The sequence below is a fragment of the Euprymna scolopes genome, chromosome 3 (genome assembly GCF_053919585.1).
Source record: "Euprymna scolopes isolate OS-2025 chromosome 3, ASM5391958v1, whole genome shotgun sequence".
NCBI classification, from domain to species: Eukaryota; Metazoa; Mollusca; class Cephalopoda; order Sepiida; family Sepiolidae; genus Euprymna; species Euprymna scolopes.
In genome coordinates, this window is record NC_136484.1 from 129,571,441 (window position 1) to 129,598,115 (window position 26,675).

Below are 26,675 nucleotides of genomic sequence, written 5' to 3' on the forward strand. Positions count from 1 at the left end.
CTAACAAGGTAGACACAAAGGCAAAAAGATAACAGCAATAGCAAAAGAGAATGGCAGACACTGATCATCATTTAAAGATGATGGATATCATACTTTATTTACCGAGAAACAAAATGGAAAATTTGTAGGTAATGGAGATCATATATTCAGGATCAGTCCGAGTGAGACAGGATCAGTTGCTGGAAACTGATAGCTGAATGTCAGTGTGCACTGGAACAGGTAGCTGGATGTCAAGGGGCTCTGGAATGGGTAGCTAGACGTCAGTGAGCTCTGGAACAGATAGCTAGACATCAGCAAGCACTGGAAAAGGGTGACTAGACATCAATGAGAACTCTGGAACAAATAGCTAAACATCAGCGAGTACTGGAAAGGGTATCTGGATGTCAGTGGGCTCTGGAACAGACAGCTGGATATCAATGGGCACTGGAGCAGGTGGTCAGAAGTCAGCAGGCTCTGGAACCTGATAGTCATAGGAGACGAAGACTGCAGGAAGCGCTGGAGACTACAGGAGGCCCTGGAAGTTGCAAAAGGCACTGGAAGCTGCAGGAGGTGGTGAAGTAAACTGGTTGTAGAGGGTAATCTCAAAAGGCAGGTAGTGGTAGTTTTTTTTTTTTTTTTTTTACACAGTGATCACCACTTATCAAGGCCCGGAAGCCACTCAGGGATAAGGGTTATTGCAAGTACATTACGTTAGTGTGGAGATTTGATGAAGTGTTTACTTAAGGGGGCGGTTCATTAGGAATTTGTTAACGTTGGATTTGAACACATCCAAGTTGTAGTCCGGTGGGAAGCAGGCAGACGGAACAGTTCCACAGGCGTGCAGTTCTAAGAAAGAAGCTTTGTTCATGGAATCCGCGTTTTGATTTAGGCACAGATAAAGAGTGGGGGGAACTTTTGACAGTGGATTCAGCTAGACGGGTGTTTTTCGTGAAAGATTGCATAAAGGTAGTTTGTGATAGTTAGTTCTGAAAAGGGCTGTTTGATTCGCATATAGTAAGTTGTAGTTAATCTTGAAAAGGGCTGTTTCAACTCCTGCTGTTGCTGGGCTCAGTCGACTTGACTGGGAGTATCAAAGTTGCATTTCAGGAGGCTTCCTACTTTTTAGCTGAGTTTGAAAAATTTTGCCGAGGAAGCACTCTCTTTATGAAAGAGTGTTTATGTTACAGGAATGCTGCTGGTAAACAAATTCTAGGGTTATAATCAGGATTCGGTTCTGGGGTTCGGGAAGGAGTGGGTCACTCTCTCGACAGCAGCACGCTTCTGCCCTCTTCTTTTGTAACGTGCATCCAGGAGATAAGCGCCCGCGTGTTGTGTGGGTACGTGGGAGAGACGGACGAGGGGAAAAGACTTACCTCGAGACCAGCTCGGCGTGACCGACCAAAAATACAAAAGAAAGACCAAGATGGCGGCCGCCGTCTTTTGTAAAGTATGATGTCTCGCAAAGTCACACGAATTCTCGCAATATGCAAATTTAGCCGGCCTACAACGACGATAAAAGCGGGTGATGAAAAAGACGTTGGGAGAGCAACGATTGAGTTGGTCGGGGAATCATGTTGCTGTTGCTTCTCGTGCCGTGTGAGGATATTTTACCGCTGTTGGGTCCGGTCTGAGTAACCGTTCGCGTCCGTCTAGGCACCTTGCTAGTTGGATTCCGTGCAGAACTGGTGTATATTGGTTATTGAATTGCTGCAACATTTATAACATCTTTTCCTGAACTTACCGTGTTAAAGAGAGAGTCGGGCGCCATCTTGAATTTTTCCTTATACATCTACAGAGGGCGCAGTAATTCTTTTTCTTTTAAAGGACTTTCCTCACACATTTTGTTACATCTTTTCCAATCGACCACACCTCGCCTCTCGCCACCAATGTCACACCGCACAATCTGAACGTCAGCAATACAAAATTCTTTTCAAGAGAAGATGTTCACGAACTCTTTTCTCTCTGCTCCCCCAGGGAATTTTTCCCTGCCTTTATATCCTCCTATTTAGAAAAAAAAGGAAGAGACAGGAAGAAAAAAATAGCTTCTCCCATCATGCTCTGCCTTCTCAAGATGCCCTTTGCATATACAAATGCGCTGGCCATCCTTTCCTTCTTCTTTCCCAAGGAGCGATGTAGATACGCCCGGTACGTTTCTTTTTTTTTTTTTTTTCTTCTTTTCTAACCATATACCCCACACAAATAAATGATTAAAATTAAATTCCAACCGAATTTGTTACAATCAAAAAAGTTTTAGGTATTTATTGACTGTATCTAGATTAATTTCAGTTTGAAATTAAACATCTGCTGTTTTCGTTTATTTGTGAAAAGTTAAGTTTTATGTTTGTGTTCTCTCACTTGTGAAAGAGACAAAACGGAAATCGTTAGCACATATGCTCATGATGTGTGAGTCATGTGACTGTTTCTGCTGACAAGTGTAGCCATAGTTTGTTTTCTTTTTTAAGTGGAAGCCATGATCTGACACAAACCGTGGCATATATATGTCACAATGCATCCTTTTGAACCTGGAAAAGGCTCTCAGTAATATTCACACTGCTAATTGAACTCTTGTTGTTCCAGTATTTTCCATTCTTGTCTGACGCATGTCAGTATGTCCTTAGAAGGAAATTCTAAACCTTGGCAAATGATGAACAAAGGACTTTTGTTGCAGAAGGCTGAAAGGTGTGAAGGTGCCAATCGACTGTACAACTAATAAAGGTAGAAACAAGAGGAGGAAATAGCAAAGAAGGATGAAAACACAGATGATCGGTTAAAGAAAATAGAATACCATGTTTGATTTTTACCAAGAAAAAGGGTAAAATGTATGGCAATAGATATCAGGATCAGCCATAACAAGAATGAATGTCTCGTAGAGTTGAGATTTTTGCATCTCTGTTGTAGGATGACATGCCTCAGGTTGATCTGAGTCATTTGCGGTCAATCAATAGGCAAAAATCACTGCTCACACAAATTCTTCCAACTAATTTTGCCGCTTCTCAAATGTCAAATGATTTCTCGATCCTCTGCCACCGACAAGTGACCTGTTTTTATAAGGCACGCGCACGTGATCTCGCGAGACTTTGTTCACTACAAAACGTCACAGCCGCCATGATGGACTCTTTCTTTCTTTCTTGACACACGCGACTCACAGGACAGACAGACACGAGGACATTTGTACGGTAAGCCATTTTCCCCACACTCCCCCCTGATCTCATGATCATAGAGATGGCAAGGGGGTGGTGATCGTCTTCGTCGGGTGCTTCTTCGAGGAGGGACGACACACACCTCATCTTCACTTGTGCTTTCGTCTGCTGTTTGAGGGTCGAGCATCTCTGTATCTTCATGGAGGCTACTAATCTCAGAGTCATTGTCTGATGATGGTGCTGCAATCCAGAGTGATGCCTTGCTAGATTCTGACTCTGATTCGCTCGTGTCGTCTAGTGATGGTTGTGTTACTAACCGTGTGTCTTTAACATGATATGGCACGCCATTGGGCCGATTATTTCAGTGACTCACCCAACTCCATACCTTGTTGTGCACTTTCCTCACGGCCTTTGATCCACACAACATCCCCTTTCCTCATTCTCTCTCCGGCTACTTCCAGTTCAGGCAGTGGGTTTGTCTCGAAGCCCTTCACCCTGACGTGATATCTATGCAATGTATCAGCCGGCACCATAGAGGGTAAAACATCATCTTTCAGGGTTACATTGTACAAATAAACTGCCTCAAACACTATGCAGCCTGATCTAGCCACGATTGTTTTGATGGTTCGATGATTCCGTTCAATGATCCCATTTCCACTAGGTATATGTGTGCATCGAAACCTCAGATGTACTCCCCAGCTGTCCATAAACTTTCTAAACTGCTCACAGGTAAATGCAGCACCATTGTTAAGCAATATCTCTGTTGGAAGTCCACATTCAAGAAAAATATTGTTTAGTTGATGGACAACAGTGACTGTATCTTGTCGACGCAGCATACACCATATGGCAAACCTTGATGGACCTCAATCAATGAGAGTCAGGAAATCCTCACCATTGTGGTGAGTAATGTCTATCAGTAGCCAGCTCCAGTGGCTCCTAACTTCCAACTTCCCCTTTTCCCAGCGAACGGGTGCTGGGTCAATAGACTGGCATTCCACACAGTTTTTAACCACTTCCATAACGTCTGCCCTTTGCACTCCTGGTTCAACCAACTTAGCGAAATATAGGGTTCGCTTGACTCCAGGATGCCCGCTTTGTTGGTGGATTTCCTTAATCCAATTAGATTGACCAGGGATCATAGATGCGGCACAGGGAGGTTGCGTAGGTTCAACAGTTCTTTTTATGGCATCAAGCCATCTTTAAGGTACCCTTGTTAAACAAGCTGCCTTGTTTATCGTGCATCTGACCAGGGACACCTCCATTGATAGTGCATATTCATTTACCAGGCTCATGATCATGTTGAGCTGCCGCCGGATGAGCATCTCACTTGTTGCTTTGGTTCGCACTCCAGCCCGTCTTGTAAGAGTGTCTGAAATCCACTTATGGACGCAAGCAGAATCTGTGAATAGTCGCAGGGTGGTTGTCTTCCAAAGGATTGCCAAGTTTATTTCCTTGATCAGTGCATCGAGTTCTGCCAGGTTTATGTGTTGGGAGTCCTTTTCTGGGCGTAACCAGCAAGCATCTTCCACCACGGCTCCATCATGAACTAACGACATGCCAATGGCAAGAGAGCTTGCATCAACCCATACATTACGGACATGGCTGTCAACACACCATCTGTGCCATGCTGGATCTTCTTTGTGCACTCTGGTGAGAACCTCTCTGACCATTGTATTGAGAGGGGCGTCATAAATTTAGTCATCCCATCCGGTGGTGACATCAGAGGCTCTCCGTTTGATGAATGCCATTGCAATACGAAGCCAGCCAGACACAGGAAGGTGTCCAACCAACATTCCGCACAATGAAAATGTGTTCCGTCGTGTGAAAACACAGGGCATACCTGGGATTTCATTGCCTTGTTTCCAACACAGGACATTATCTTCTTCCCAGACCTGCAAACCAAGCACTCTTGCACCATCCCGTAGTCTTTCTGTTTCCTTGCTGAGAAGGCCAAAGTTGTGAAGATGTTCTTTTATGTGTGTTGCAGGCACAATTTCTTCATCCACATACACATCGGCAATATATGCAGATGTTGCCTGCTAAATATGCTCATCCTTAGTCAATATAGCGTCAACAATCCTTTGCATAATTGATGGCTCCACATTAAGTCCAAATCCCATGCAGGTTAAGCAATATCTTTCTCCTTTGATGAGCACTGTTTGATAGGGCCATAGTGACTGATGTACATGCACTTGAAGGTATGCTTTACGAAGATCCAGCACAGATACATTAGATCCTGCTTGCTGCCATTCCCTCAACTTTTCAGTACATACATCCGTGTGGGCTGTAAAAGGATTTACATGCTCGTTTAGCTCCTGATAGTCGAATACCGGCCTCACCTTCTGTTTATTATGCTGGATAACCGCCATTAACGAGATCAGACACTTTGGGGGGACCAATTCCTTCTCTGGATAGGGAACTAGCCATCCATTTTTTATCCAAGTCTGTAGTTCCTTATCATATTCTCCACATGCTCCAGGGGGAATTTTATATTCCGGAACCCTGTTGTACAACTTTCCGGGTGGCTGCTCATCCAACCATTTCCAAGAAACTGTCCAAGATCTCGTACGCTGGTCAAATTCCGCATGAAAGTCAGGCTGTTCCAGTTTCATGGATGCATCCAGAGCAAGGCAGGCATTAGAGAAATGTGCCCTACCCTCACCATCAATATGGATCCCACCCAATTTTTTGATAATGTCCATTCCTAACAGCAGGTCATAACCAAGAAGATCCCCACTCACAACCAGGGCTCGTACGATTACTGTAGGCCCATCACCGACATGTGTACGAATCACACTACCTCAACAAGAGGCTAGCATGCTCCTGTCGACTTTCAGTACTGGAATCATCTTCTTGTCCCATGCGTCACAGCATGCCTTGTGCACGAGAGTCTGCGTGCAACCTGTGTCTACAAGCGCAAAGTGTTCACACCTGTTCATGCACACTCTCACTGTGGGTAGCACCCTATTTGTGAATGATCTGGGGAGAATACTGGCGCTATAGTTTACTCCCCTTGCCTGTTTCCCGGACAACTCCTCACTACATGACCTAGCTTGCTGTACTGGTAGCAATGCATGCGTCTTGGTGTTTCCTGAGCAGATATGTCCTTTACACTGCTTTAGCTTTGGCAGTCCCTAGAAAAGTGGTTTGGCTCGCCACATTTATAACATCTTACGCCATCTTCTAATGGAGTAGATGCTTTTGCAGCTGCTAGCACCAGCTTTGCATCTTTTTCTTTTAAAATATTGCGGGCTCTAGCCAACAATTCCTGAAGCCCAATCTCGCTGAGCCTTGATGATGCTCGTAGCAGTCAGCTGGTGTCATCCGGGAGTCCTGTGAGCAAGGCACAACTTAATATGTGTTCAGTCACTCCACCAAACGGCACAGCTAATCTCTTTAAATCCGCCAGGTAGATGTCCACCGTCTCATCCAACCAAGGCCGCCATTCAGTGAACTGCCTCCAGGCAATAAGAGGGTCCATAGCAAAGGCCGCATATAGTGCCTCCTTAACCTCCTCAAGAGTTGGTTCATCCCCAAGCTGTTGATAAACGGAATATGTCCCCTTGGTCAGTCTCAATGGGATGACAAGCGTGGGATCCTTTATTTTGCAAAGCCGACAGACAAGCTCAGCTTTTTCCCACCACTCAACTAACGGGGGTCCGGCGAAGGAGCCGTCGAACTCTGGTATCAATCTCAGATCAAACTTGTCCATTGCAAAAAACTGGGCCGAAATAGCTTGTGGTCAATCAACAGGCAAAAATCACTGCTCACACAAATTCTCCCAACTAATTTTGCCACTTCTCAAACATCAAATGATTTCTCGATCCTCTGCCACTGACAAGTGACCTGTTTTTATAAGGCACGCGCACGTGATCTCGTGAAACTTCGTTCACTACAAAACGTCACGGTCACCATGAACTCTTTCTTTCTTGACGCACGCGACTCACAGGACAGACAGACACGAGGACATTTGTACGGTAAGCCATTTTCCCCACATCATCAAGACTAATACTGGAAACTGTTAGTTGGACGTTGATGGGGTATTAGATGTTGATGGTGTTATGTTACAAAAATGAGCGTATAGAAGCAAGGAGGACAAATGAAGTTTAGTTTAAACTTTTATTGAGGGTTAATACGATTGTAGTAGATACTGTTGATCTTGTCAGGATGTGCCAGTGATGGTGGAGGCAGTGATGGGGACATCGATTAGCTGGTTGGAATAAGGATGATGGTTGGTCGGCAGGCTCTTAGGAGTCAGTTGTGAAGGAGGGGTAGTCTGGATAGCTGCTGTAGATGTTGTCTGAGGTAAGGTTGACGATGGCTGGCTGCTACTGCTGGCTTGGGATATTGTCGATGTTATCTTAGATCAGGTGGGCAATGGCTGGCTGTTACTGATGCTGAAGCTAGGGCTGCTGCTGATATTGTCTTAGGTGATGTTGGCGATAGTTGGCTGGTGGTGGTGCTGTGGCTTAGGCTGCTGTTGGGACGAATCTCACTGCTTGGTGATCTAGCTTGTTCTGCTTGGTTGTCAAAAACCAGCTGTATTTATACTTGGCTTGCAGATGTAGTTGAAGACATGATGGCCCCGGGCATTAATGTGCCATTTTTGTTTTATAGTTGTGTTAGTTTCCACGTTTTAACATACAGAAAGAAGTCATCTGTTTGGGGGGTATGTTCATCTGTATCAGATTGATGCTGATAAAGTCGTGGATGTATTCGAGTAAAAATTGTACTCTTATAGTGTTCCATGGGTTAATTATTTGTGTCGATGTAAGTGCGGGAGGAACGTCGGCTGTGATGTTCATGCTTCGAATTTGATTCTTTTTTTGATAAAGGGTTCCCTCTAGTGGTTTTCTTTTCCGGGTTGACTTGCAAATTATACTGTTGCTGTAGATACAGAAAAAAATAGGCTTTGACACTCTTGTGTGCGTTTGCTGTGTCCGTGTACTTTGGCTTCCATTAAAAAAAAAAAGAAAAAAATTATTAATGCAAGAAGTCTCTTAGAATTTCAGAAGAGATTTCCATGTTTGTTAGGCAATCTGCAACCTGCTTTCAGGTCCTGATCCATTTGTTTTAATCTCCTTCTTCATCATTATCCCCTTTACTCTTGCTACAGCAACTCTCAGATGCCAGTCATTCACAAGATTTAATGACTTTAAAGTTTCTATCAGAGATGCATTGTCTGTTTTACAAAGGACTTCAAGCTTGAATATCTCTTGAAGCTTGACAGTTACCAACATGCCATCATCAACTGTTTATTTAAACGTAAAAAAAACCTCTGTGGCTAATAGATATTTTATCAGATGATCAAGTTGTTAGAAACCGTTCTGTTTTGACACAGACAAAGATTATAAAACCACCTACCATCTGAAATCCATTCCTCTAAATTAAAATGGAGGTGGCATCTAAATAGCAAGCAATATTCAGATCTAAATGCTTTTAAACAGCTGCAAGGATATGTAACCTGACTTTGATTTTAACTTTAGTAATGACTTGTTTGTTCATTTTTGGACATTTTTCACTATTACTCATTTTACGCACATTCATGTTGACACACCTGTTCTTACCAAATCACCAAAGTTAAGCAACATTGAGCCTGGCCAGTACCAGATGAGTGACCATTTGGGAAGGCTAGGCGCTGTATGTACCTTCTGAGAAGGTTGGGCGTGGGGGCAGCACCCTCACCCTGTAAAACGAACTCCTCACTACAAAATCATCTACAAAAAGTTGTAGATGGTCTATGCCCCTCCAGGGGATCAACGGCTATGGATGGATGGAGTGGATACTCACATTGTTTGATCTGTATATATTTTTAGGGGATGCCCTTTTCTCTTCCCTGCAACCTCTTTCTCACAGAAGGAACGTTGTGAGCCGGTCTTTGCTTGATTGTTATTTTCATGGCAAGTACTTGTCTGAGCTCCAATCTATGGTTCTCCATCGCCAAACTTCATGAGAAACACTCGTCTAGCTGAAAACACTATTAATAAATTCCCCTACTCTTTATCTGTGCCTAAACCTAAACATAGATTCTATGAACAAAGTTTCTTTCTTAGAACAGCACGCCTGTGGAACTGTCTTCCGCTGGCCTGCTTTCCGGCTGACTACAATATGGCCATCTTCAAGTCCAATGCAAGCAAGTTCTTGATGAGCCGTTCCACTTAAGTTAACAAATTTACCGAATCTCTACTACTAACGATTACTATAATTCTGATGCTGTACATTATTTAACCCTTATCCTCGAGTGGCCTCCGGGCCTTGATTAGTGGTGACTCCTATGTAAAAAAAAAAAAAAAAATCTGTCTTCTCCTCTTGACTCAACTCATAATTTTTTTCTTACGGATCATTTTTTTCTGTATGTTTATTGAGAATTTAGATGAAATATAGATTTTGATCTATAATAATACCATCTTTCGTTTATTTTACACCCAATCTCCAAAATCTGAATGTTTAATTTTCATGCTTTCCAATATAGAGTGTATCTATTTAAATTCTGGGATTACATTTTTCTGAAATGGATCATTTCCACAGAACATGAAATCATCAACAAACACGTTAGCAGAATACGTACCAAGTCACCAGTTACAGTGCCGGCAAAAAGAAAGCCCGCACTTGTAATTTTTTCAAAAACTGCAAATTTAAGCTAAATTTAATGTAACTGTTTAAACAAACTATACTTCATTTGATTCACCTTTTATTCCTCTATAATTTTACATATTCATATTTGACTTTTAATTGAGATATTCTAGTGTTCACGTCAATTTAAAAAAAGTAACTTCAAATTGAGAAGGCAAAAAGAAAGTCCGCAGCAACAAATTTGCTTAAAACCAGCTTAAATTATCGTCTCTAAATCAGTGTAAAATATCCACCAACAGGCAACAAAGCATCTCTAACAGTAATTGTTGTTGTTCCAGGTTATACAATGTAACATTTAGTCAATATACTACGACTTTCTCTTAGTGATTGTCAGGAGCTCATTAATCTCCACCTTTCTGGTTTATCCAATCGAGAAATCAGCTTCAGATTGAAACGTGATGAGAAAATGGTATGAAAGACTGTGCAAAAGCACCAAAACACCGGCAGTGTTCGTGATGCCCTTAAATCTGGTCGTAGTAGAGTTACTCCTAACAGGGAAGACAATGCTATCAAGATCCGTAACCTAAGAAACAGATTTGAAACGGCTCCCCAAATCCAACAACAGTGCAATCTTGTTAAAAAGTGCTCTCTTTCTACTGTAAAGACCAGATTAAAGGAATTTAATTTGCATGGATATGTTGCAAGACGCAAGCCAATGATTTCGGTAAAGAACAGAAAGCGTCGCCTGGACTTCGTCAAATGCAATGAAGATCATGACGCTTCATATTGGTCAAAAGTGCTTTTTAGTGATGAAAGCAAGTTTAATAGGCTAGGAAGTGATGGTAGGCAGTACACCCATCGGAGGAAAGACAAAGAATTTAATCCTAGGTGCTCAGTTTCAATGCTGTAAGGTGGTGGCGGTTCATTTTTGGTGTGGGGCATTATTAGTACCAATAGTCCAGGGCCTATAGTTCACTTGCAAGGTCGAATTAATTCAACCAAGTACATTAATATGTTGACTGAGCATTTTCTACCTTACTTTGGTGGGATTTTGTATGATAATCCCATCTTCATGCAGGATAATGCTCCCATTCACACAGCTGGCGATGTCAAGAGATTCCTGAAAGAGCATGATATTCCGTGTTTGGATTGGCCTGCACAATCTCCAGACTTAAATCCTATAGAAAACATATAGCATTACATCAAGCAATAGCTACGCAATGATAAAATTTCAAATTTGGAAGAACTTTGGACAAAAATTAAAGAAAGGTGGGATGCTCTTTCCCCAGAGTATTGCTGCAGTCTAATTCAAGGAATTCCCAAAAGATTGCAGGCTGTCAAATTGCAGAAGGGCTATGCTACTAAATATTAATTAGTTCATTGTATTCCTGTTGTATTTGTGTTGCATTAATGTCCTAAAGTTACATTTAAATAACAATTTTCAATTGTGCGGGCTTTCTTTTTGCCTCCTTAATTTGAAGTTATTTTTTTAAATTGACGTGAATACTAGAATATTTCAATTAAACGTCAAATATGAACAGGTAAAATTATAGAAGAATAAAAGGCCAATCAAATGAGGTATAGTTTGTTTAAATAGTTACATTAAATGTAGCTTAAATTTAAAGTTTTTGAAAAAAAATCACAAGTACGGACTTTCTTTTTGCCGCCTGTGTACATCATGCAAAAATGCATTGTAATATGAATAAAGTGCATCATTGAATCCATAAATGCATCTTTTCAGTTTCTATACTTGTAATTCTTGACATGCATTGGATGGTGGTCTAAGAAATGCCTCTCTATTCATCACCTCACAGAAGTACAGAGGTAAAATCAAGAGGCTCCACTTGCCTCTTCATAACAGAGTTAACACTATAAGATGCATAGCCTCATGTTGGAGAATCTGATTTTAGGTTAAGCAAATCTAAGATATATAATATTTGCAGGAAAATAGATATATGGTATTTGAAGTGTTAAGTGTTCAGCCATTATGTTGAACAAAGATGGTGGTGGTAAATCATTTGCTTTTTAGTTTATATATTGAACCTAATGAAAAAGGTGTTGTTATGAAACATAAAATTATTTGCAAAACAAGTTTGAATGTAACGGATCCCAGACAAAATCAATGCAGTCATGATCTTGAGTGTTGAGTAATTCTTAAGAACAAAGATGGCGGTGAAGAATTAATGTAGTCCGGATCAACATTGGTTCAGTCATTTCAAGACTGAGACTGACAGCGAACTGACTTGCATCCAAAATTCGATATTTTTATAATGAGGTCGGAGGCTTCTCATTGGTTGATTGTCCTAGTTATAAATAAGTTCATCGACTCTTGTAGTCATACCCTCATTATCGATCAAAAAATTTTAACATAAAGTAAAAATATATATAATAATTGCATTAAAAAAGATATATAATTGCAGAAAAAAGACATAATATTTGTAGGAAAAAAGATATATGATATTTGCAGTAATATATATATATATATATATATATATATATATATATATTTGCAGAAAAAGAATAGATATATAATATTTGCAGTAAAAAAGATATATATTTGCAATAAAAAATTTCATAAACTTTTACATGGAAGAAAATTTGAAATTAAGTGAACATCTAGAACAACATTTCTTAACTTTTTCACTCCTGCATATCTCTCAAAATAAATCATATCTCTTAAACAAAATTATATACCATATCATAATGTATATTTTTTAATAACTAATTTAAGGAAAAATGAATACTTCTTTGGTAATTTTTTTCAGTAATGCAATTTAAAATTCATATACTGTTCATTTATAACAGTTCACCAGAATGTTTTCATTTATGCCAGAAAAAATAAAATTCCAAACTCAAATGTAAAAAATAAATATAAATAATGAATATATACGTATAAATGTAACTAGATAAATGCTGCTTCAGTTTATTATTTGTTTATCCTTTAATAAAAAGAGAAAAGAGCACACATTCCTGTGGAGCATGTCATAAGGGTTTTGGTTGTAAATCCGTACAATTCACATCACTGGGTACATAAAGTCTGTATTGGCAAGAAGAGTCGACTTCTGGGCTATCCAGCTTCAAATGCAAGCGTTGCCTGGATTTAATACCCATAGAGACTAATTCCTTTCCCATCCACGTGGAGTTAGATGGTGAACAAGTCGAAATTGTCAGCTTGTTCTGCTATCTCTAGTATGTCACTAGATAGAGCGGTGCTGTTATGATGCCACAACTGTAAACATTCTAGGAAAGAAGCTTTGTTCATGGAATCTACAAAGTGGCACTGTGCTTTCTTTGGGGTGAAATAACAGTTGCAATGTGCCTTTGAATAAAAATTGATATCTAGCAATAGAGATGTTAGTCTTATTTATGGGAGATGGTACCTCTTTTCTTGATCAATATTCAGATGCAGCCAGGTGTAGCCAGCTCTACCAAATTGTTCTTCATCCTGACTTTTTTCCAAACCAATCATGACTTCATCAACAAGTTGAGCTCATGAATAAGATACATGATAAGAAAAATGTGTGAATTTGGACATTTTTTTTTTAACCTAGAAACAAAATTTCTTTTTAATGTTTGAAAATTTTTTTAACAAATTCTTTAGATTTACGAAATCATCCAATCAGCGATAGATGCAAAAGAAAATCGTTTTGATTACTGGTGTATGACACAGAGTAGAAAAGCCCTTACTTACACAGGATACTGAAAGTATATAGCTAATCGTTAGTTCACAAACAGATTCCCTATATATGGTGAAAGTTTAAAGAGCTCCTCCCCATATCGTGGCATCTCCCTACACAACAGAGCTTACTTCTACAACTGCTGTGTAAGGAGTGTTCTTCTCTATGCTAATGAGACATGGCCTATTACATCTGAGGATATAGCCAGATTACCCCATAGTGACCATGCCATAATTCACTGGATCTTTGCCTTGAAACTCTCTGACAGAGACCCTATGCATTCATTGTGGTCTATGGCCTGGGTATTTATAAAAAAGGATGGGAGGTGGGAAAGGATGCCATAGAGGCCACAACCAAGAATACCTGAAATGAATAACGTTGGAAGTGTGTAGATTCTGACTCCATATAAAGACAGACGAATATTGAAGGTTGAGAACCGATTTTATTTACTACCAACAATTTGTATTAGGAGAGGCAAAGTGTTCATAGGATGGAATGTGATTTAGCAAAGGAGATGAATGTTCGTAAAATGTTTGTAGGTATGTATCAATTGACAGGGAATGAATGTTCGTAAAATGTAACTTATCTTTTAGACGATGGAGAGGGTCAGGGTAGGCCGGTCATCCTGCTGTCGGTGATGCATGTCCTGACTTGTAACTGGAAAGTTAGGGTCTTCTTTCATCAGCTCTAGCAGTCTGGCGTCTTCGTCATCTTTCTCCCCCTCTCCCTTCTTTGGTTTGTGTGAATTAGGCATCGTTTCGAATTGAAGGCGTTTGGCCCATAACATGAGAGCATAGTCGGCTTCAGTTCACTGGTGCCTTATTTCTTTTTCTTCTTCATCTCTTTAGGAGTGTGGGAGAATGTCCGTGCGTTCACTGACGCAGCTGGGCGAAAATCTCCTGTTCCCTCCTCTCGGTTCCCTTAAATACCTCGTTTTTATAGTGGCAAACTGGCTCCCAGCGACTGTGATATTTGAGGTGTTTATTTTAGGCGCGGAGCTCTGCCATTGGTTGATAATTATTTTGTGGTTATCTTATTTTTTTTCTTCCCAAGTGGAAGCGATGCGTGGAGCCATGTGCAAACAACGATTTTTTATTTGTCTCTCATGGTGGATGCGTTAACATCCGGTTGGCTGCCAATTCTCATCATGTTCCCACAGGTCTAGACCGAGTTCAGCCAGTGGTTCTTCAGTGGAGCAGACTGCATTAATACGGTCACTTTCAGCATATGGATCATAGTATGTGGACTAAAGTATCATCATCACTGGATCCTATCCTCAAGGCCGCCCACGGAAAGATAAACCGACTGCATCGGATAAAGATTTGAAGATCACTGGTCTCAAACCTGAATGCAATAGATTGAGAGTGTTAGCGAATCAACATGGCGCTTGGTCGACATGGCAGAACTTACAACTCTTGAACAGAGGGAGAAAGGGTAGTTTAATGTTGACAAGACATAAGACAGATCAATGTTGTATGAACCAATGAATAAGCTAAGAAAATGTTAATTTAAGAACCTTTTTGATAAAATGATACATGCTTCTCTAATGTGAAACCTGTGGTGCTTGTCTTTTGCTACACGAATACTTAATTAAAAATACACAGATTTCATTCTCAATTCAAAGGAGACAATTTCTGTCATTGCTTTTGAAATTGTTGAATAGAAAAGGCTTGATCCTCAGATATGTAAGGATGACCAGCACATGCAGAGTATAGAGCTGGTATCTAATCATGCTCCTGTGTTGATAACAAAGAAAACTAATTTTCAATTCTGATAGTTTCTTCAGATGAGATTCAATAGGGCTTGAAGTTTTCTGATATCCCTTTTTTCGCATCAAAGGTAGTGGAAACAACTCAAGATTTCCTTTGGCAACATGATTTTTTTCATAAATTCAGTTTTCTTTTAAATGCAAGAATTTTATCACTTGAAGTTAGTATGTTTTCTTTAGGGGTTTCAAGTGACTCATTTAGTCAATTCATATTTTGAAAAATGTCTGCTCTCTCATGCAGGAAATGTTCATCCTCAAATCTTGTTTATTGTTTCTGCTACTCATCTTTCAGCTTAAACAAACTACTTAAAACTCTTCCTCTACTTAACCATCAGATTTCCATATGTAACAGTTAAATTATGTTCCTTGTTCAGCTGTTGAATATTCTAGAGTGAAACGGTCTTTGTTTAATAAATTCACCATTTTTTTTTTTATAACATCATCAAAAAGTCTAGAAGAAAACAGCGATTCTCAACTTTGAGCAAATCTCAACTATTTTCAGACCTTCAAACAGCGACAACTCCAAAACATTTTAAATGTTTCAAAGTCATTTTATAACTTAACTCATTTTAGCTGTATTTTCACACAGTGTTTACCATGTTAGCGTGTGCGTGACATATTTCTGACTCGTTATTTATTATTTATATGTTTTGGACTGTTATATTCACAATGTTCTAATCTTCTCAAGCTACATTTTCTTGTTATTAGTAACTTCAGCAGGAATTTCAAACTGAACCCCCCCTTTTTTTTTATAATTCATTCGTGTAAAGAACTGCACTCATTTGGTATACAAAATCTTTGATTTTATTATTTTGTTATTTTTTTAATGTAATAACAAGATGATGACAATTGCTTGATACATGCTGCTGCTGCTAATAATAATAATGATGATGATGATGATGATGATGATGATGATGATGGTTGTTGTTGTTGTTGTTATTGTTGAGCAACAAGACGGTTGGGATTAGCTGTTTACAGCTAGTTTAGACACACCAGGAAGATCCGATGTGGACGTCCACTTCTCCCAGATGTACAGAGCAAGAACAGGGTCTACCAAGAAGGTGTCCAGAGGTAGTGGTTCATCTGGAGGGCGGTGGATGTGAGGACAATCATAGATTGCATGCTCCACAGACTTCTCCCCCATGTCGCATTTTCAACTGCCTAGTTGATTTTGGTGAGCCAGCACTTCAATTCTGATTTGTAGCCATTTTGCAAATGGCTCGATGTCACTTGCTCCTTTCTACTTAGCTCAGTCTCCATTAGACAATTGATGATGACAGTGATGGTAGCAATTCCTCAGAAATGTTGCCATCATTATTTTTTTTTTTTATTACTTTGAAACATGTTGGGGTTCGATCTCTTAAATTCCCAAAGGTCATTTTACTATTACTGACTAGTCCGTGGATGACAGGTATTACAGGTTAGATAAAGTAAATACTTTGAAACAGATAAGTGGTCAGCAGTCATTCTTCTGCGTTTTCATTATCAGTTGTAAATTTATCAGTTTTTTTTAACTAATTACTTTCTCATATATCTACTTAATAGACTTAATTTTCTTATTGTCGTTATTTTTAATTTTGTTGCTTGAATCAAAGGCCATCTTCTTTCACTTAAAAATGACATTTAGATTAGAATTATCAATTCGTAGTTTAGCCATGCTTTCTTTTATGCAACAATAACTGTAACAACCAGGCGTTGTCTGGGATCCATTACATTCAAACTTGTTTTGTAAATATTTTTATGTTTCATAACAACACCTTTTTCATTAGGTTCAGTATATAAACTAAAAAGCAAATGACTTACTAAGAGAATAAGAGTTACTCCTCATAGCTGATTTTTCTTCTTAGGTGTTTATTTAAAAACTAAATTGGGTGCCCAGCGTTGACCGGGTGTTTGTAAGTGTGTGTTGAGCAAAAAAAAAAAAAAAAAACAAGCTGTAGTAGGCAGGCAGGTTCGAACCTGTGACACGAAGGGGGAAAAGAAAGTGGGTGTGTATGTAAGGGTGTTGGTTGAGCAAAAAAACAAAAAAGAGAAATTTCGAGCACAAAAAAAGGTGATAGTAGACAGGCAGGCTCAAACCCGTATCGCGAAGGAGAAAAAAAAAGTGAAAAAAAAAAAAATAACATATTAGCTGTTGTGCCCATCATCAAACCAGAAGTGACATAGGTTTAAATTAAGGCTAGACAATCGAAAATATTGGCAAAAAAAAGCGACCCCTTCTTGGAGAAAAGTACCCAGTTGAGGGCGAAGGAATTAATATTTTGGGCCAATTTTTCAATATTTGTTGTCCAAAGGGTCGAGCTTCAAAATGGTATCGATCTTGTGAAAATCTGTCGCCTCTGTTGAAAGTTTTTGTGAGACATCCACACATACATACACACATACATTCACACACACATTCATTCATACATTTAAACAGACAGGTGAGATTTATATTATCGATACCTCCATATTAATAAAGAGATGAACTAAATTAAGTATTTAAGGAAACAAATTATTACTAAGTATGTTCGTTTATGTCCAATAGTCAGAATTAAAATTTGATTTATCAGCTTAAATGTTATTTAGATCTAATTTTTAAAATGCAGACAACATAATTTTATATATTAGACTATCAGGGAGATTTGACGTTTCCCAGGATTGAATAATGATCCACGAATGTTTCACACTCTCTTATATTTTTATTGTCATCGAAATCAGCAAAATCGCCCATTCGTCAATCAAATCAATTGATTGCTTGCTCTAGTTGAGGACCCACTGCTTTACATCCCTCTCCGCAGTGACTTAGTCCACAAGACGTTTTAGTCTACATTGCACTGCAGAGAACCTACTGTTGATTTTATAAAATTCTTTTTTTTTTTTTTATATAATGGCCTGAATTAAAGTTTAAAATGAAAAAGATAAGTATCATGGTGTAATTGTGCTTTAAACAGAAGCATTCATTTCGAACGCACCCCTGTCATATTAAAGAACCTGCTGTTGATTTTATATGTCATGCCTTTCGGCTTGTGTGGTAATAAAACTTCTCAAATGCACTTATGATGTTAGATTGTGATCAAAATCGCCTGTTCCTTCTTTCATCGGACTATTTCGATTATTGATACTTATTGAAGACATTCTGATACAAAACCTAAGAACACTGCCAGGCACGTAAAGTACCTCCATGTGAAATTTCATAAAAATCGGCCTAGCTGTTTTCGAGTCCATAGGGAATGAATTCACACACACACACACACACACACACACACACACACACACACCTTTGCAAATATGGGAGCTAGTTTCGGTTGAAGCTTTTTGAACACTATGATTGGGATTCCATCAGGGCCAGTTGCTTTACTGGAATCAAGATTTTTAATAAGCTTGGCAAGATCATGTATGTTGCATAGCGTGTTTTCAGTCATAGGAGGAAATACAGGGAGTATGTAGATAGTGGTCGCAAAGGGTAGAATTAACTGCAAAGTTTTAGCACAAAATACAAAACTCCAATAAGACCAAAGGAAAAGAAAGAAAATAGTTTTTCAATATTTAATTTGAAAACCTTCTTGTCTAAAATGATAAAAGATCAAAGTCGATGAAATGCAATCTGGAAGTTGATATTAGGCCATCTCATGATGAGCTTATCATGATTGAGCGTCACAAGACCGAGATAGGGCGGCGGCGGTGGCTCACATCACAGGGGCAGGCAGCAGCAGCAGCTAACTATAAAATGGGGAGGTAACCACTATGAAAAAACACTTCTGATAAGAAAACAGCGTACAGCATGATGTATCTCTGGACAATCGCACTGGGTGAGTTTATAATTAAATAAATGTATTTACAGAATATTTTTAAGTTAAGTTAAGCAAGGTTAGTTTCGTGAGCGGAGTTTGCAAACAAATATTGAATGTGATTTATTGTGAAATCGGGAAAAGTGTGTATTTTCAAATATATTTGAAAAATAAGGATGCTTTCTTTGAGGGAGGTTCAAAATACCTGTTTTGTTGTTTTAATATTTTCCTATAAAAGAAAACATCTTTATTTTTCAATATATTTAAAAATTAAGCGAAGAGACATGAATTTCTTTCATTCAGAAACGTTTTCCAGCTATTTTGTGAGATTTGAACAATTGCACAACTTAAAGGTTTTATTCCAATTTAAGATTTTCCTTTCTAAATTTAAAATAAGGTGCTAAATGCACTTACTGATCCGCGCTATTTTTAAAATCGTATTTCCAAGTTTAATTAAAGTTTTATGATATGTTTTTTTTTTATTCAATTGTAAAGTTAAAGTACAGAATAGGTGCAAAACACCCTCCCCATGTTAAGAATGGCTTTTTAAATGTTATTTCAGCACGGATCGTTAAGTCCACTAGTACCATAAACTTAATATTTACGCAACAATAAGTTTCAATTCTACATTATATAATTTGATGAAGAAGCGAAGATTTTTTTTTTCTTTTACTTAGGGGTAGTATTAAATTAATTTATAATTTTTATCCCCTCCTTTTTTTTTCGTTTGTTGGTTTCTCTGCTAAATACCCCTCCCCGAATATAAGTTAACCGTAAATCCAAGATGATGTCATGGCCAAAAAAAAAAAAAAAAAAAAAAAAAAAAAAAAAAAAAAAAAAAAAAGATTGAAAATTGAAGTAACTGAATCGAATTAAAACTAAAATATTTTTTATTTATGAAAATATCGTTTTATACTTTAAAATTGATTGAATGAAAGTTTTTTTTCTTTTTTGCGTAGTTTTTATTTTGTACTTTTATGTACCTTTTGAGTCAACATTGCTATTGAAGTAAGTGCTTCTACAGAAGCTGAACCGACACACACAAAAAAAAACGACTTTTGCTGAAATAAATCTAAAACTTAAATTTAAGATTAGGGTAAAAGTATTCCACGATCATTGCAGTGAAATGAAATTTTAATTTTATTTTATACAGATTTGTCTTTTGCCAAAACAAGGGAATATTTTAAGTTTTGGTGGAAACAAACGAATATTTTGTTTATAATCTGAGATTTAAAAATTTTAAGAACTATCGGAAAATAATTGTGTGCTAATCTTATGTAAAAGATCGACGATAACAGACTTAAAAATTTTAAAAAGTTTATTTAATCGCTGTTAACGTGAGGGATCATTTTAATTATAACGTTCTATTAAATTGATACCCCACTTTGCGGTCAATCAGCACAACATTTCAGTTTGAATTATTACAATATAATTTTACACCACAGACGGCGGACACGTGATACCTTAATAAGTTGTGCTAACTGACTTTATAATTGAAAAGTGATCCCCCACGTTAAATGTCATTAAATAAGCTTAAGTTTTTTTTTCTCTCCTGCTAATATGAAAGTTAAGTCTGCTATCAACGATAATCCGCAGAAAAAAAAAAAAAAAAAAAAAAAAAACACAAAAAGGAGTTAATTTTATGGCAGGGGGCAAGCTCGTTTAGGTCTATCAAGCTTTCTTATGTGTTTCTCGATAGTTTGAATTATTTATTTAGATTTACAATTAATCGAATATTGAACTAAAACGAATGCTTTAAAATGAAAAAAAAAGTACATTTTTACACCTTAACAATAACTGTTAAAATTACGACTTTTATAGACATTTTGGTATGCTGAATATTGCATTTAAATTTGCTGAAAAAAGTAGTTTTCCCATATTAAACAATGTAATTCCTTATATTATAAGTAGTCATTTTTGTACGCTCCAGCGCGCATATTTTTGACGCGCGCACGTTAAAATATATACGTACAAAAATGGCCACTACTTATAACATAAGGAATTACATTGTTTAAAACTTCTTGTTTGCGGCAAATTTAAATGCGATATTCGTTTTCAGCATACTCAAATACATCCCAAAATTCGTAATTTTAAAGTTGATTGTTAAAGTGGAAGGAAAGAAAGTAAAAATTTATCAAAAAAAAAAAAATTTATTTTTTTATTTATTTTATTTTTTTTTTTTAGACAACAAACCGAAAAACAAATATATAACAAATTTGCAAAGTCAGTAATTCGCGGCGTGAGTTTTTTTTCCTCAAACTTACGTCGCGATTTACTGACTTTGTTGTATATTTTTTAATTATTTACTGTAATGCCGAATAAATATAGTGCTTCTTGCGTAAAATATATCGATAATAAATGTTTTGAGTTTGTGTAGCCAGAAAAATCCTTAATCGATTAGATTCAAGTCTTATTCTTATTCCCAGTTATTGCCAAAAAATAAAACGACCGCCCCCCCCCCATTTGCATCGGTATTTGTTCAATTCATCTTATTAAAATTGCTATGAACAATGTTTATACTAATTTTAATAACTTGAATATTCAATTCTTTCATTTGACAAAAATATATATATTTTCTTTTTAGGGGGATGGATCAAAGATTCGCGTCGTTTGTTTTTCTCTTTTTTTCTTGCAAAAACTGAGAATTCTGATCCACTGTTTATTAAAATCTCTTAGACCCAATTTTGAAATATCGTTTCGTTAAAAAAAAGATCATAAATGAAAAAAAAAAGTCCAAACTCATTTAATCAGCTAAAACAAAACAAAACAAATAAAACCAGGAATCTTTCAGCACAAACAAGGAAACTAATACGACTAAACTTGTTTATTTTTGCTGAAACCGATTCTGGACAGTGAACTTAAGGCGCTTAAGACGAAATTTTGTAGTTGATAATTAAATGGAGTTTTCAGATAAAAAAAAAAACAATAGTTTCTGATTTTTTGTCAATTCTAATAATACAATGGTAGCTTCCAAATTATGCAGTTGAAATTACCTGAATATTACTGAATTATTAAAAGAAACTTTAATCGTGTTAGCAGGTGAAATTTTGCAGCCATCTTGTCTACATCGAAACGGAAAATTACCTCCCATTTAAACTCTCCTGTATTTTACGCTTGTTTTCTTCAAATTCTATTTTTTATTTTCTTTAATAAATACTTTTCTACCTTATCGATTTTCGTAATTTTTGGATATAATCATCTTAAAAATACGAGGAATACGTAGATATCATTGTTTCCATGTGATATTCAGTATTACGATTTCCGAAACTTCGTTTTAATAGTGTAAAATCGCCGAACTTAGTCACAGAACATGTGATCGGCATCGGGTTTCTATTTTTAACACAAAACACGTGATTTCAAAGTTCAACATTTATAACATCGTGACAATAATTCTAAAGCCTCCCCCCTCCGCCGCCAAATGTAGTTTGAAGGATTTAAAGAAAACTTTATTTTATTTTAACGAACCAGAAGAATAGGTGACTCTGTTTAGAAATTGATCAACGAAAAACGGTATTGGACCAAGTGTAGTACTGTAGTTAGTTCCCATTAAGCAGACCTGAAGGAGCTCCCCCCCCCTCTATATTTTTTATATTCGTCTTTTTTAAAATTTTTAATTGATTATTGTCAAATGGATACCAGTCTATCAGATTATAAAAAAACGAAATAAAAGTCAATATTTTAAATATTGGTAAGGGGTGCTCAGTTCATAATGCAATGTTCCAGTAAGTCCATCATCCGTTTTAGTATCACTCGACGTTTTTAGGTGTAATTTCGTGAATTTAGCATTTTTAAAAGTAGTTTTTTTTTTTTTTTTTTTTTTTTTTTTTTTTGCAATTATTTCATTTTCTCCGATTATTTTATATACATATTTATGATTATTTTCAAGTTTTGTCACCCTGTAACTATGATGATGGCGGTGATGATAATGATGGAAAGAAAGAGCATTGTTAGGAAAGGTTGTTATGGTATCAATTTAATACACGCACACACTTATTTGTGGATATTGATCAAGAAGAAATCTGTTTTCTTTCATGATGATACGTTGACATAAACGGTCATTAAAAAAGAACACTATCTGAAAATGTGACATCCAATATTAAGATATCTAAAACAAAAAAATGTCAAATGGCGCCTTTTGGCAATTTGACAAGTTAATCTGAATAGGCCTCTCCTGTTCGGAAAAGCAGTTAACCAAATTCTGGGTGGTCAAAATTTATTATTGGGTCACCCGAAATATAGGTCAGATGTTATGAGTTTCTTTCGATAAGGAAAAAGATAGTGGATACCAGCTCCCGTTACTCTCGCTTCTCCTTATTTGTCCCTCAGTCCTCATTTTTTAATGAGTGATCTTTCTGACAAAGGAAGAAAAGCTGTTTTCTAGGTTGGCAGTATTTTGCGCAAACAGTTGGCAGAGATGGTGGAAATTTTCTGTTTCTATGTCTATCCTTGTAGCCATGTCACTAGTAAAGGTGCTGGAGGTAAACGTTTTATCTGGGCTGACGTTATCCGTCTGATAGTCAGGGACCCGAACCTTGGATTAACCACTAAGGAGGCTGTCCTAATAGCAGGTGCAAAGTATTGGGGCTGCTGTATTGCCATTTGGTGAATGGATTCTGGACCATGCAGTAGCTTCTGGTGGGGCCTCTCGATGCCATATTAGTGGGTAATTGTTACGGCTTTACCTTATGTTCTACAAAAATAAAAAAAATTCTCCATTTCTTTTCTCTCTTAGTTTCTCCTCTCTGTCCTGCTCTAAGCAAATCTGACAACCTAGTCCACAAATTCCAAAATTCCATCATGACAAGTTTCAAGAAAAAATACACGATTAAACCTGGTTCTCCAACTTCCAACGTAGACCCCCACTACCATGTCTCCTTCCCCAACATCAGGGGTCTACGTTCTAACCTTCCAGAGGTTGAAACCCAATTACAGGAGGCTAAACCAGACCTTTTATTTTTAAGTGAAACTGACATTGGACAAGCTATTTCCCTAGAAGAGGTCGCAATTAAAGGATACTCTAACTTAACTTCTAAATCTGACCCCCAAGATCGCCATGGGCATGGAATATGTGCCTATATTAAAAATAGCTTTCCATGTGGTAGGGACATCTCCAGAGAAGATCCTAACTTACCCTATATATGCTTCCGGATTGCATTAGCTCACACTACTGCATTTATATTTACTCTCTATCGCCCCCACAACAGCGGAGTTACTATTTTTAAAAGCATATCTGAGAAAATTGACCCAGTCCTATCTGCTTATCCTTCAGCTAACATTCACATATGTGGAGACTTCAATGTTTACGTGGAATAGTTGACCAACTCAAACAAGACCGATGATGAGGGGAGGTTCTCTCATGATTTCTCCATTGCTTATGACCTCACTCGGATTGTTCACGAACCCACCCGTGTGCCCGACAATGATGGCCAGTATGCGAGTCTACTAGACCTTTTTCTCACAACTTGCCCTGAACTATGTTCAGTTTCTGTTCTGTCTCCTCTTGGATCTTCCGACCACTTTGTTGTATCAATTAAGATAAAAATGAAATGTAATAAGTCCCCAGACGTACCTCTCCATCGTACAGTATATCTACACACTAAGGCTGACTGGGATAGCTTCTGTACATTTATATCGGATCTACCTCTGCGTTCCATGTTTAAAAAGTATGTGTCCTCTATAGTATCAGACCTGATGGAATGGTTAATTGTAGGTATAGACCGTTTCATACCCTTAAAAAAGTTCCAGCGAAAACCTAACAGTCAGCCATGGTTCTCTCCAGAATGCGCTGCTGCCATTGCACACAGAAATCACTTTTTCCACTTCTTCCAACGTAATAGATGTATGGAAACTAAAGCCGCTTTCAGGACAGCTAGCAACCATTGTAAGAAAGTAATAAAGAATGCAAGAGAGTTGTATGCTCAGTCCGTAAAGTCCAAAGTAGCTGAGCAGCGGCTTGGTTCCCACCAGTTTTGGCAAATAGCCAACAGAATCCTGAACAGAAGCGTGTGCTCTATCCCAACTATCATCAATGGACCTGAGTTAATCTTGTCAGCATCAGACAAAGCCAAACTTTTTGCCAAGAACTTTGCAGCTAATTCTACCCTTTACGACCAAGGCCGCCAACCCCCAATATTTCCTCCTGTATCAGAAAACACGCTATGTGATATACATATATCTGTACGTGATGTTGCCAAGCTAATCAAAAACCTTGATTCCAGTAAAGCAACAGGCCCTGACGGTATTCCAATTATAGTACTCAAAAAAACTTCAACCAGAACTAGCGCCCATACTTACAAAACTGTTTAAACGTTGTCTTAAGGAGAATAGCTTCCCATCACCCTGGAAAATCTCATCAGTATGCCCTGTATTTAAGAATTCAGGTGATCGCTCATCCCTCTCTCAGTACAGGCCAATAAGTCTCCTGTGCGTCATGAGTAAGTTGCTGGAATCTGTTAAATACAGAAGTAATCAACCATCTAAACAAAAATAACCTTCTTAGTGACACTCAATATGGTTTCCGTTCTGCTAGATCTACAGCAGATGTGCTTACAGTTATCTCTTAGGATTAGCGAATCTCTCGACAGAGGCAGCCTTTCTAGGGCAATTGCTCTTGACATATCTAAGACCTTTGATAGGGTATGGCATAAAGGTTTACTTCACAAGATCTCTAGCTATGGTATAGCTGGAAATGTCTTCTCAATTATTAAATCATTTCTTTCTGATAGGTTCATAAGAGTAGTAGTTGAGGGGCAAAAATCAGAAGCTCACAGTATTAATGCCGGTGTCTCTCAGGGGTCCATCCTGGGCCCAACTCTTTTCCTGATCTACATTAATGATCTTCCAAATCGCATCCTTACATAATTTGTAGACATTTATGCTGATGACACTACCATTTATGGTAGCACATCTTAGACAGTAAACGACCAAGTTCTCTCCGATTCTCTCTCCTCTGATCTTGAGCACGTGGTACAATGGGGAAAGGAGTGGTTGGTTACTTTTAATGCATCTAAAACCAAGCTTCTCTCTTTACATCAACACTCTGATCCACATTTGGCATCAATTGAAATGAATGGCTCTCGTCTTCAGGAGGCCTCAAGTTTTGACAAGCTTCTGGGCTTGACCTTTACTCCTGATCTTAAATGGAACACATACATCAAATCTGTTGCCAAGGTCACTGGAAAAATGGTGGGATATTTCTATCGATCCAGTAGATATCTCACTGCTGATGCGATTCTCTATCTATATAAGAGCCAGGTATATCCAAGAATGGAATACTGTTGCAACATTTGGGTAGAAGCTGCTAGATAGTTCAAAATAGACTTCGTAGCCTCGTAGGAGATGTCCTTTTCTCTTCCCTGCAACCTCTATCTCACAGAAGAGATGTTGCGAGTTTGTCTCTGATGTATCGTTATTTTCATGGAAAGTGATGGTCCCCCCTCGCCAAACTTTCACAAGAAACACTTGTCTAGCTGAAAACACTATCAATAATTCCCCCCACTCTTTATCTGTGCCTAAACCTAAACGTAGATTCCATGAACAAAGCTTCTTTCTTAGAACTGCACACCTGTGGAATTGTCTGCTTTCCGGCTGACTACAATATGGTTGTGTTCAAGTCTAACGTAAATAAGTTCTTGATGAGCCGTTCCATATAAGTTAACAAATTTACCAAATTGATTACTATATTGTCCAATTTCTACTGTACACTCTTTAACCCTTATCCTCGAGTGGCTTCTTTGCCTTGATAATGTGGTGATGCCTGCGTAAAAAA

General features: G+C 37.9%; 2 protein-coding genes across 2 annotated transcripts in view; one reads left to right on the forward strand and one right to left on the reverse strand.

The window, feature by feature from the left end:
* Positions 1-3,475: 3,475 nt before the first annotated feature.
* On the reverse strand, positions 3,476-3,955 carry LOC145262484 (uncharacterized). The gene has a single exon (XM_080119818.1). The coding sequence runs from the start codon at positions 3,953-3,955 to the stop codon at positions 3,476-3,478; it is 480 nt and encodes a 159-aa protein (XP_079975944.1).
* Positions 3,956-18,535: 14,580 nt separating this feature from the next.
* LOC145259113 (cathepsin L-like peptidase) overlaps positions 18,536-26,675 on the forward strand; it is a 52,507-nt gene continuing 44,367 nt past the window's right edge. Inside the window, exon 1 of the mRNA XM_080116784.1 lies at positions 18,536-18,928. Coding sequence (XP_079972910.1) covers positions 18,901-18,928 — 28 coding nt within the window. The 5' untranslated portion in view covers positions 18,536-18,900. The remainder of the gene's footprint in view (positions 18,929-26,675) is intronic.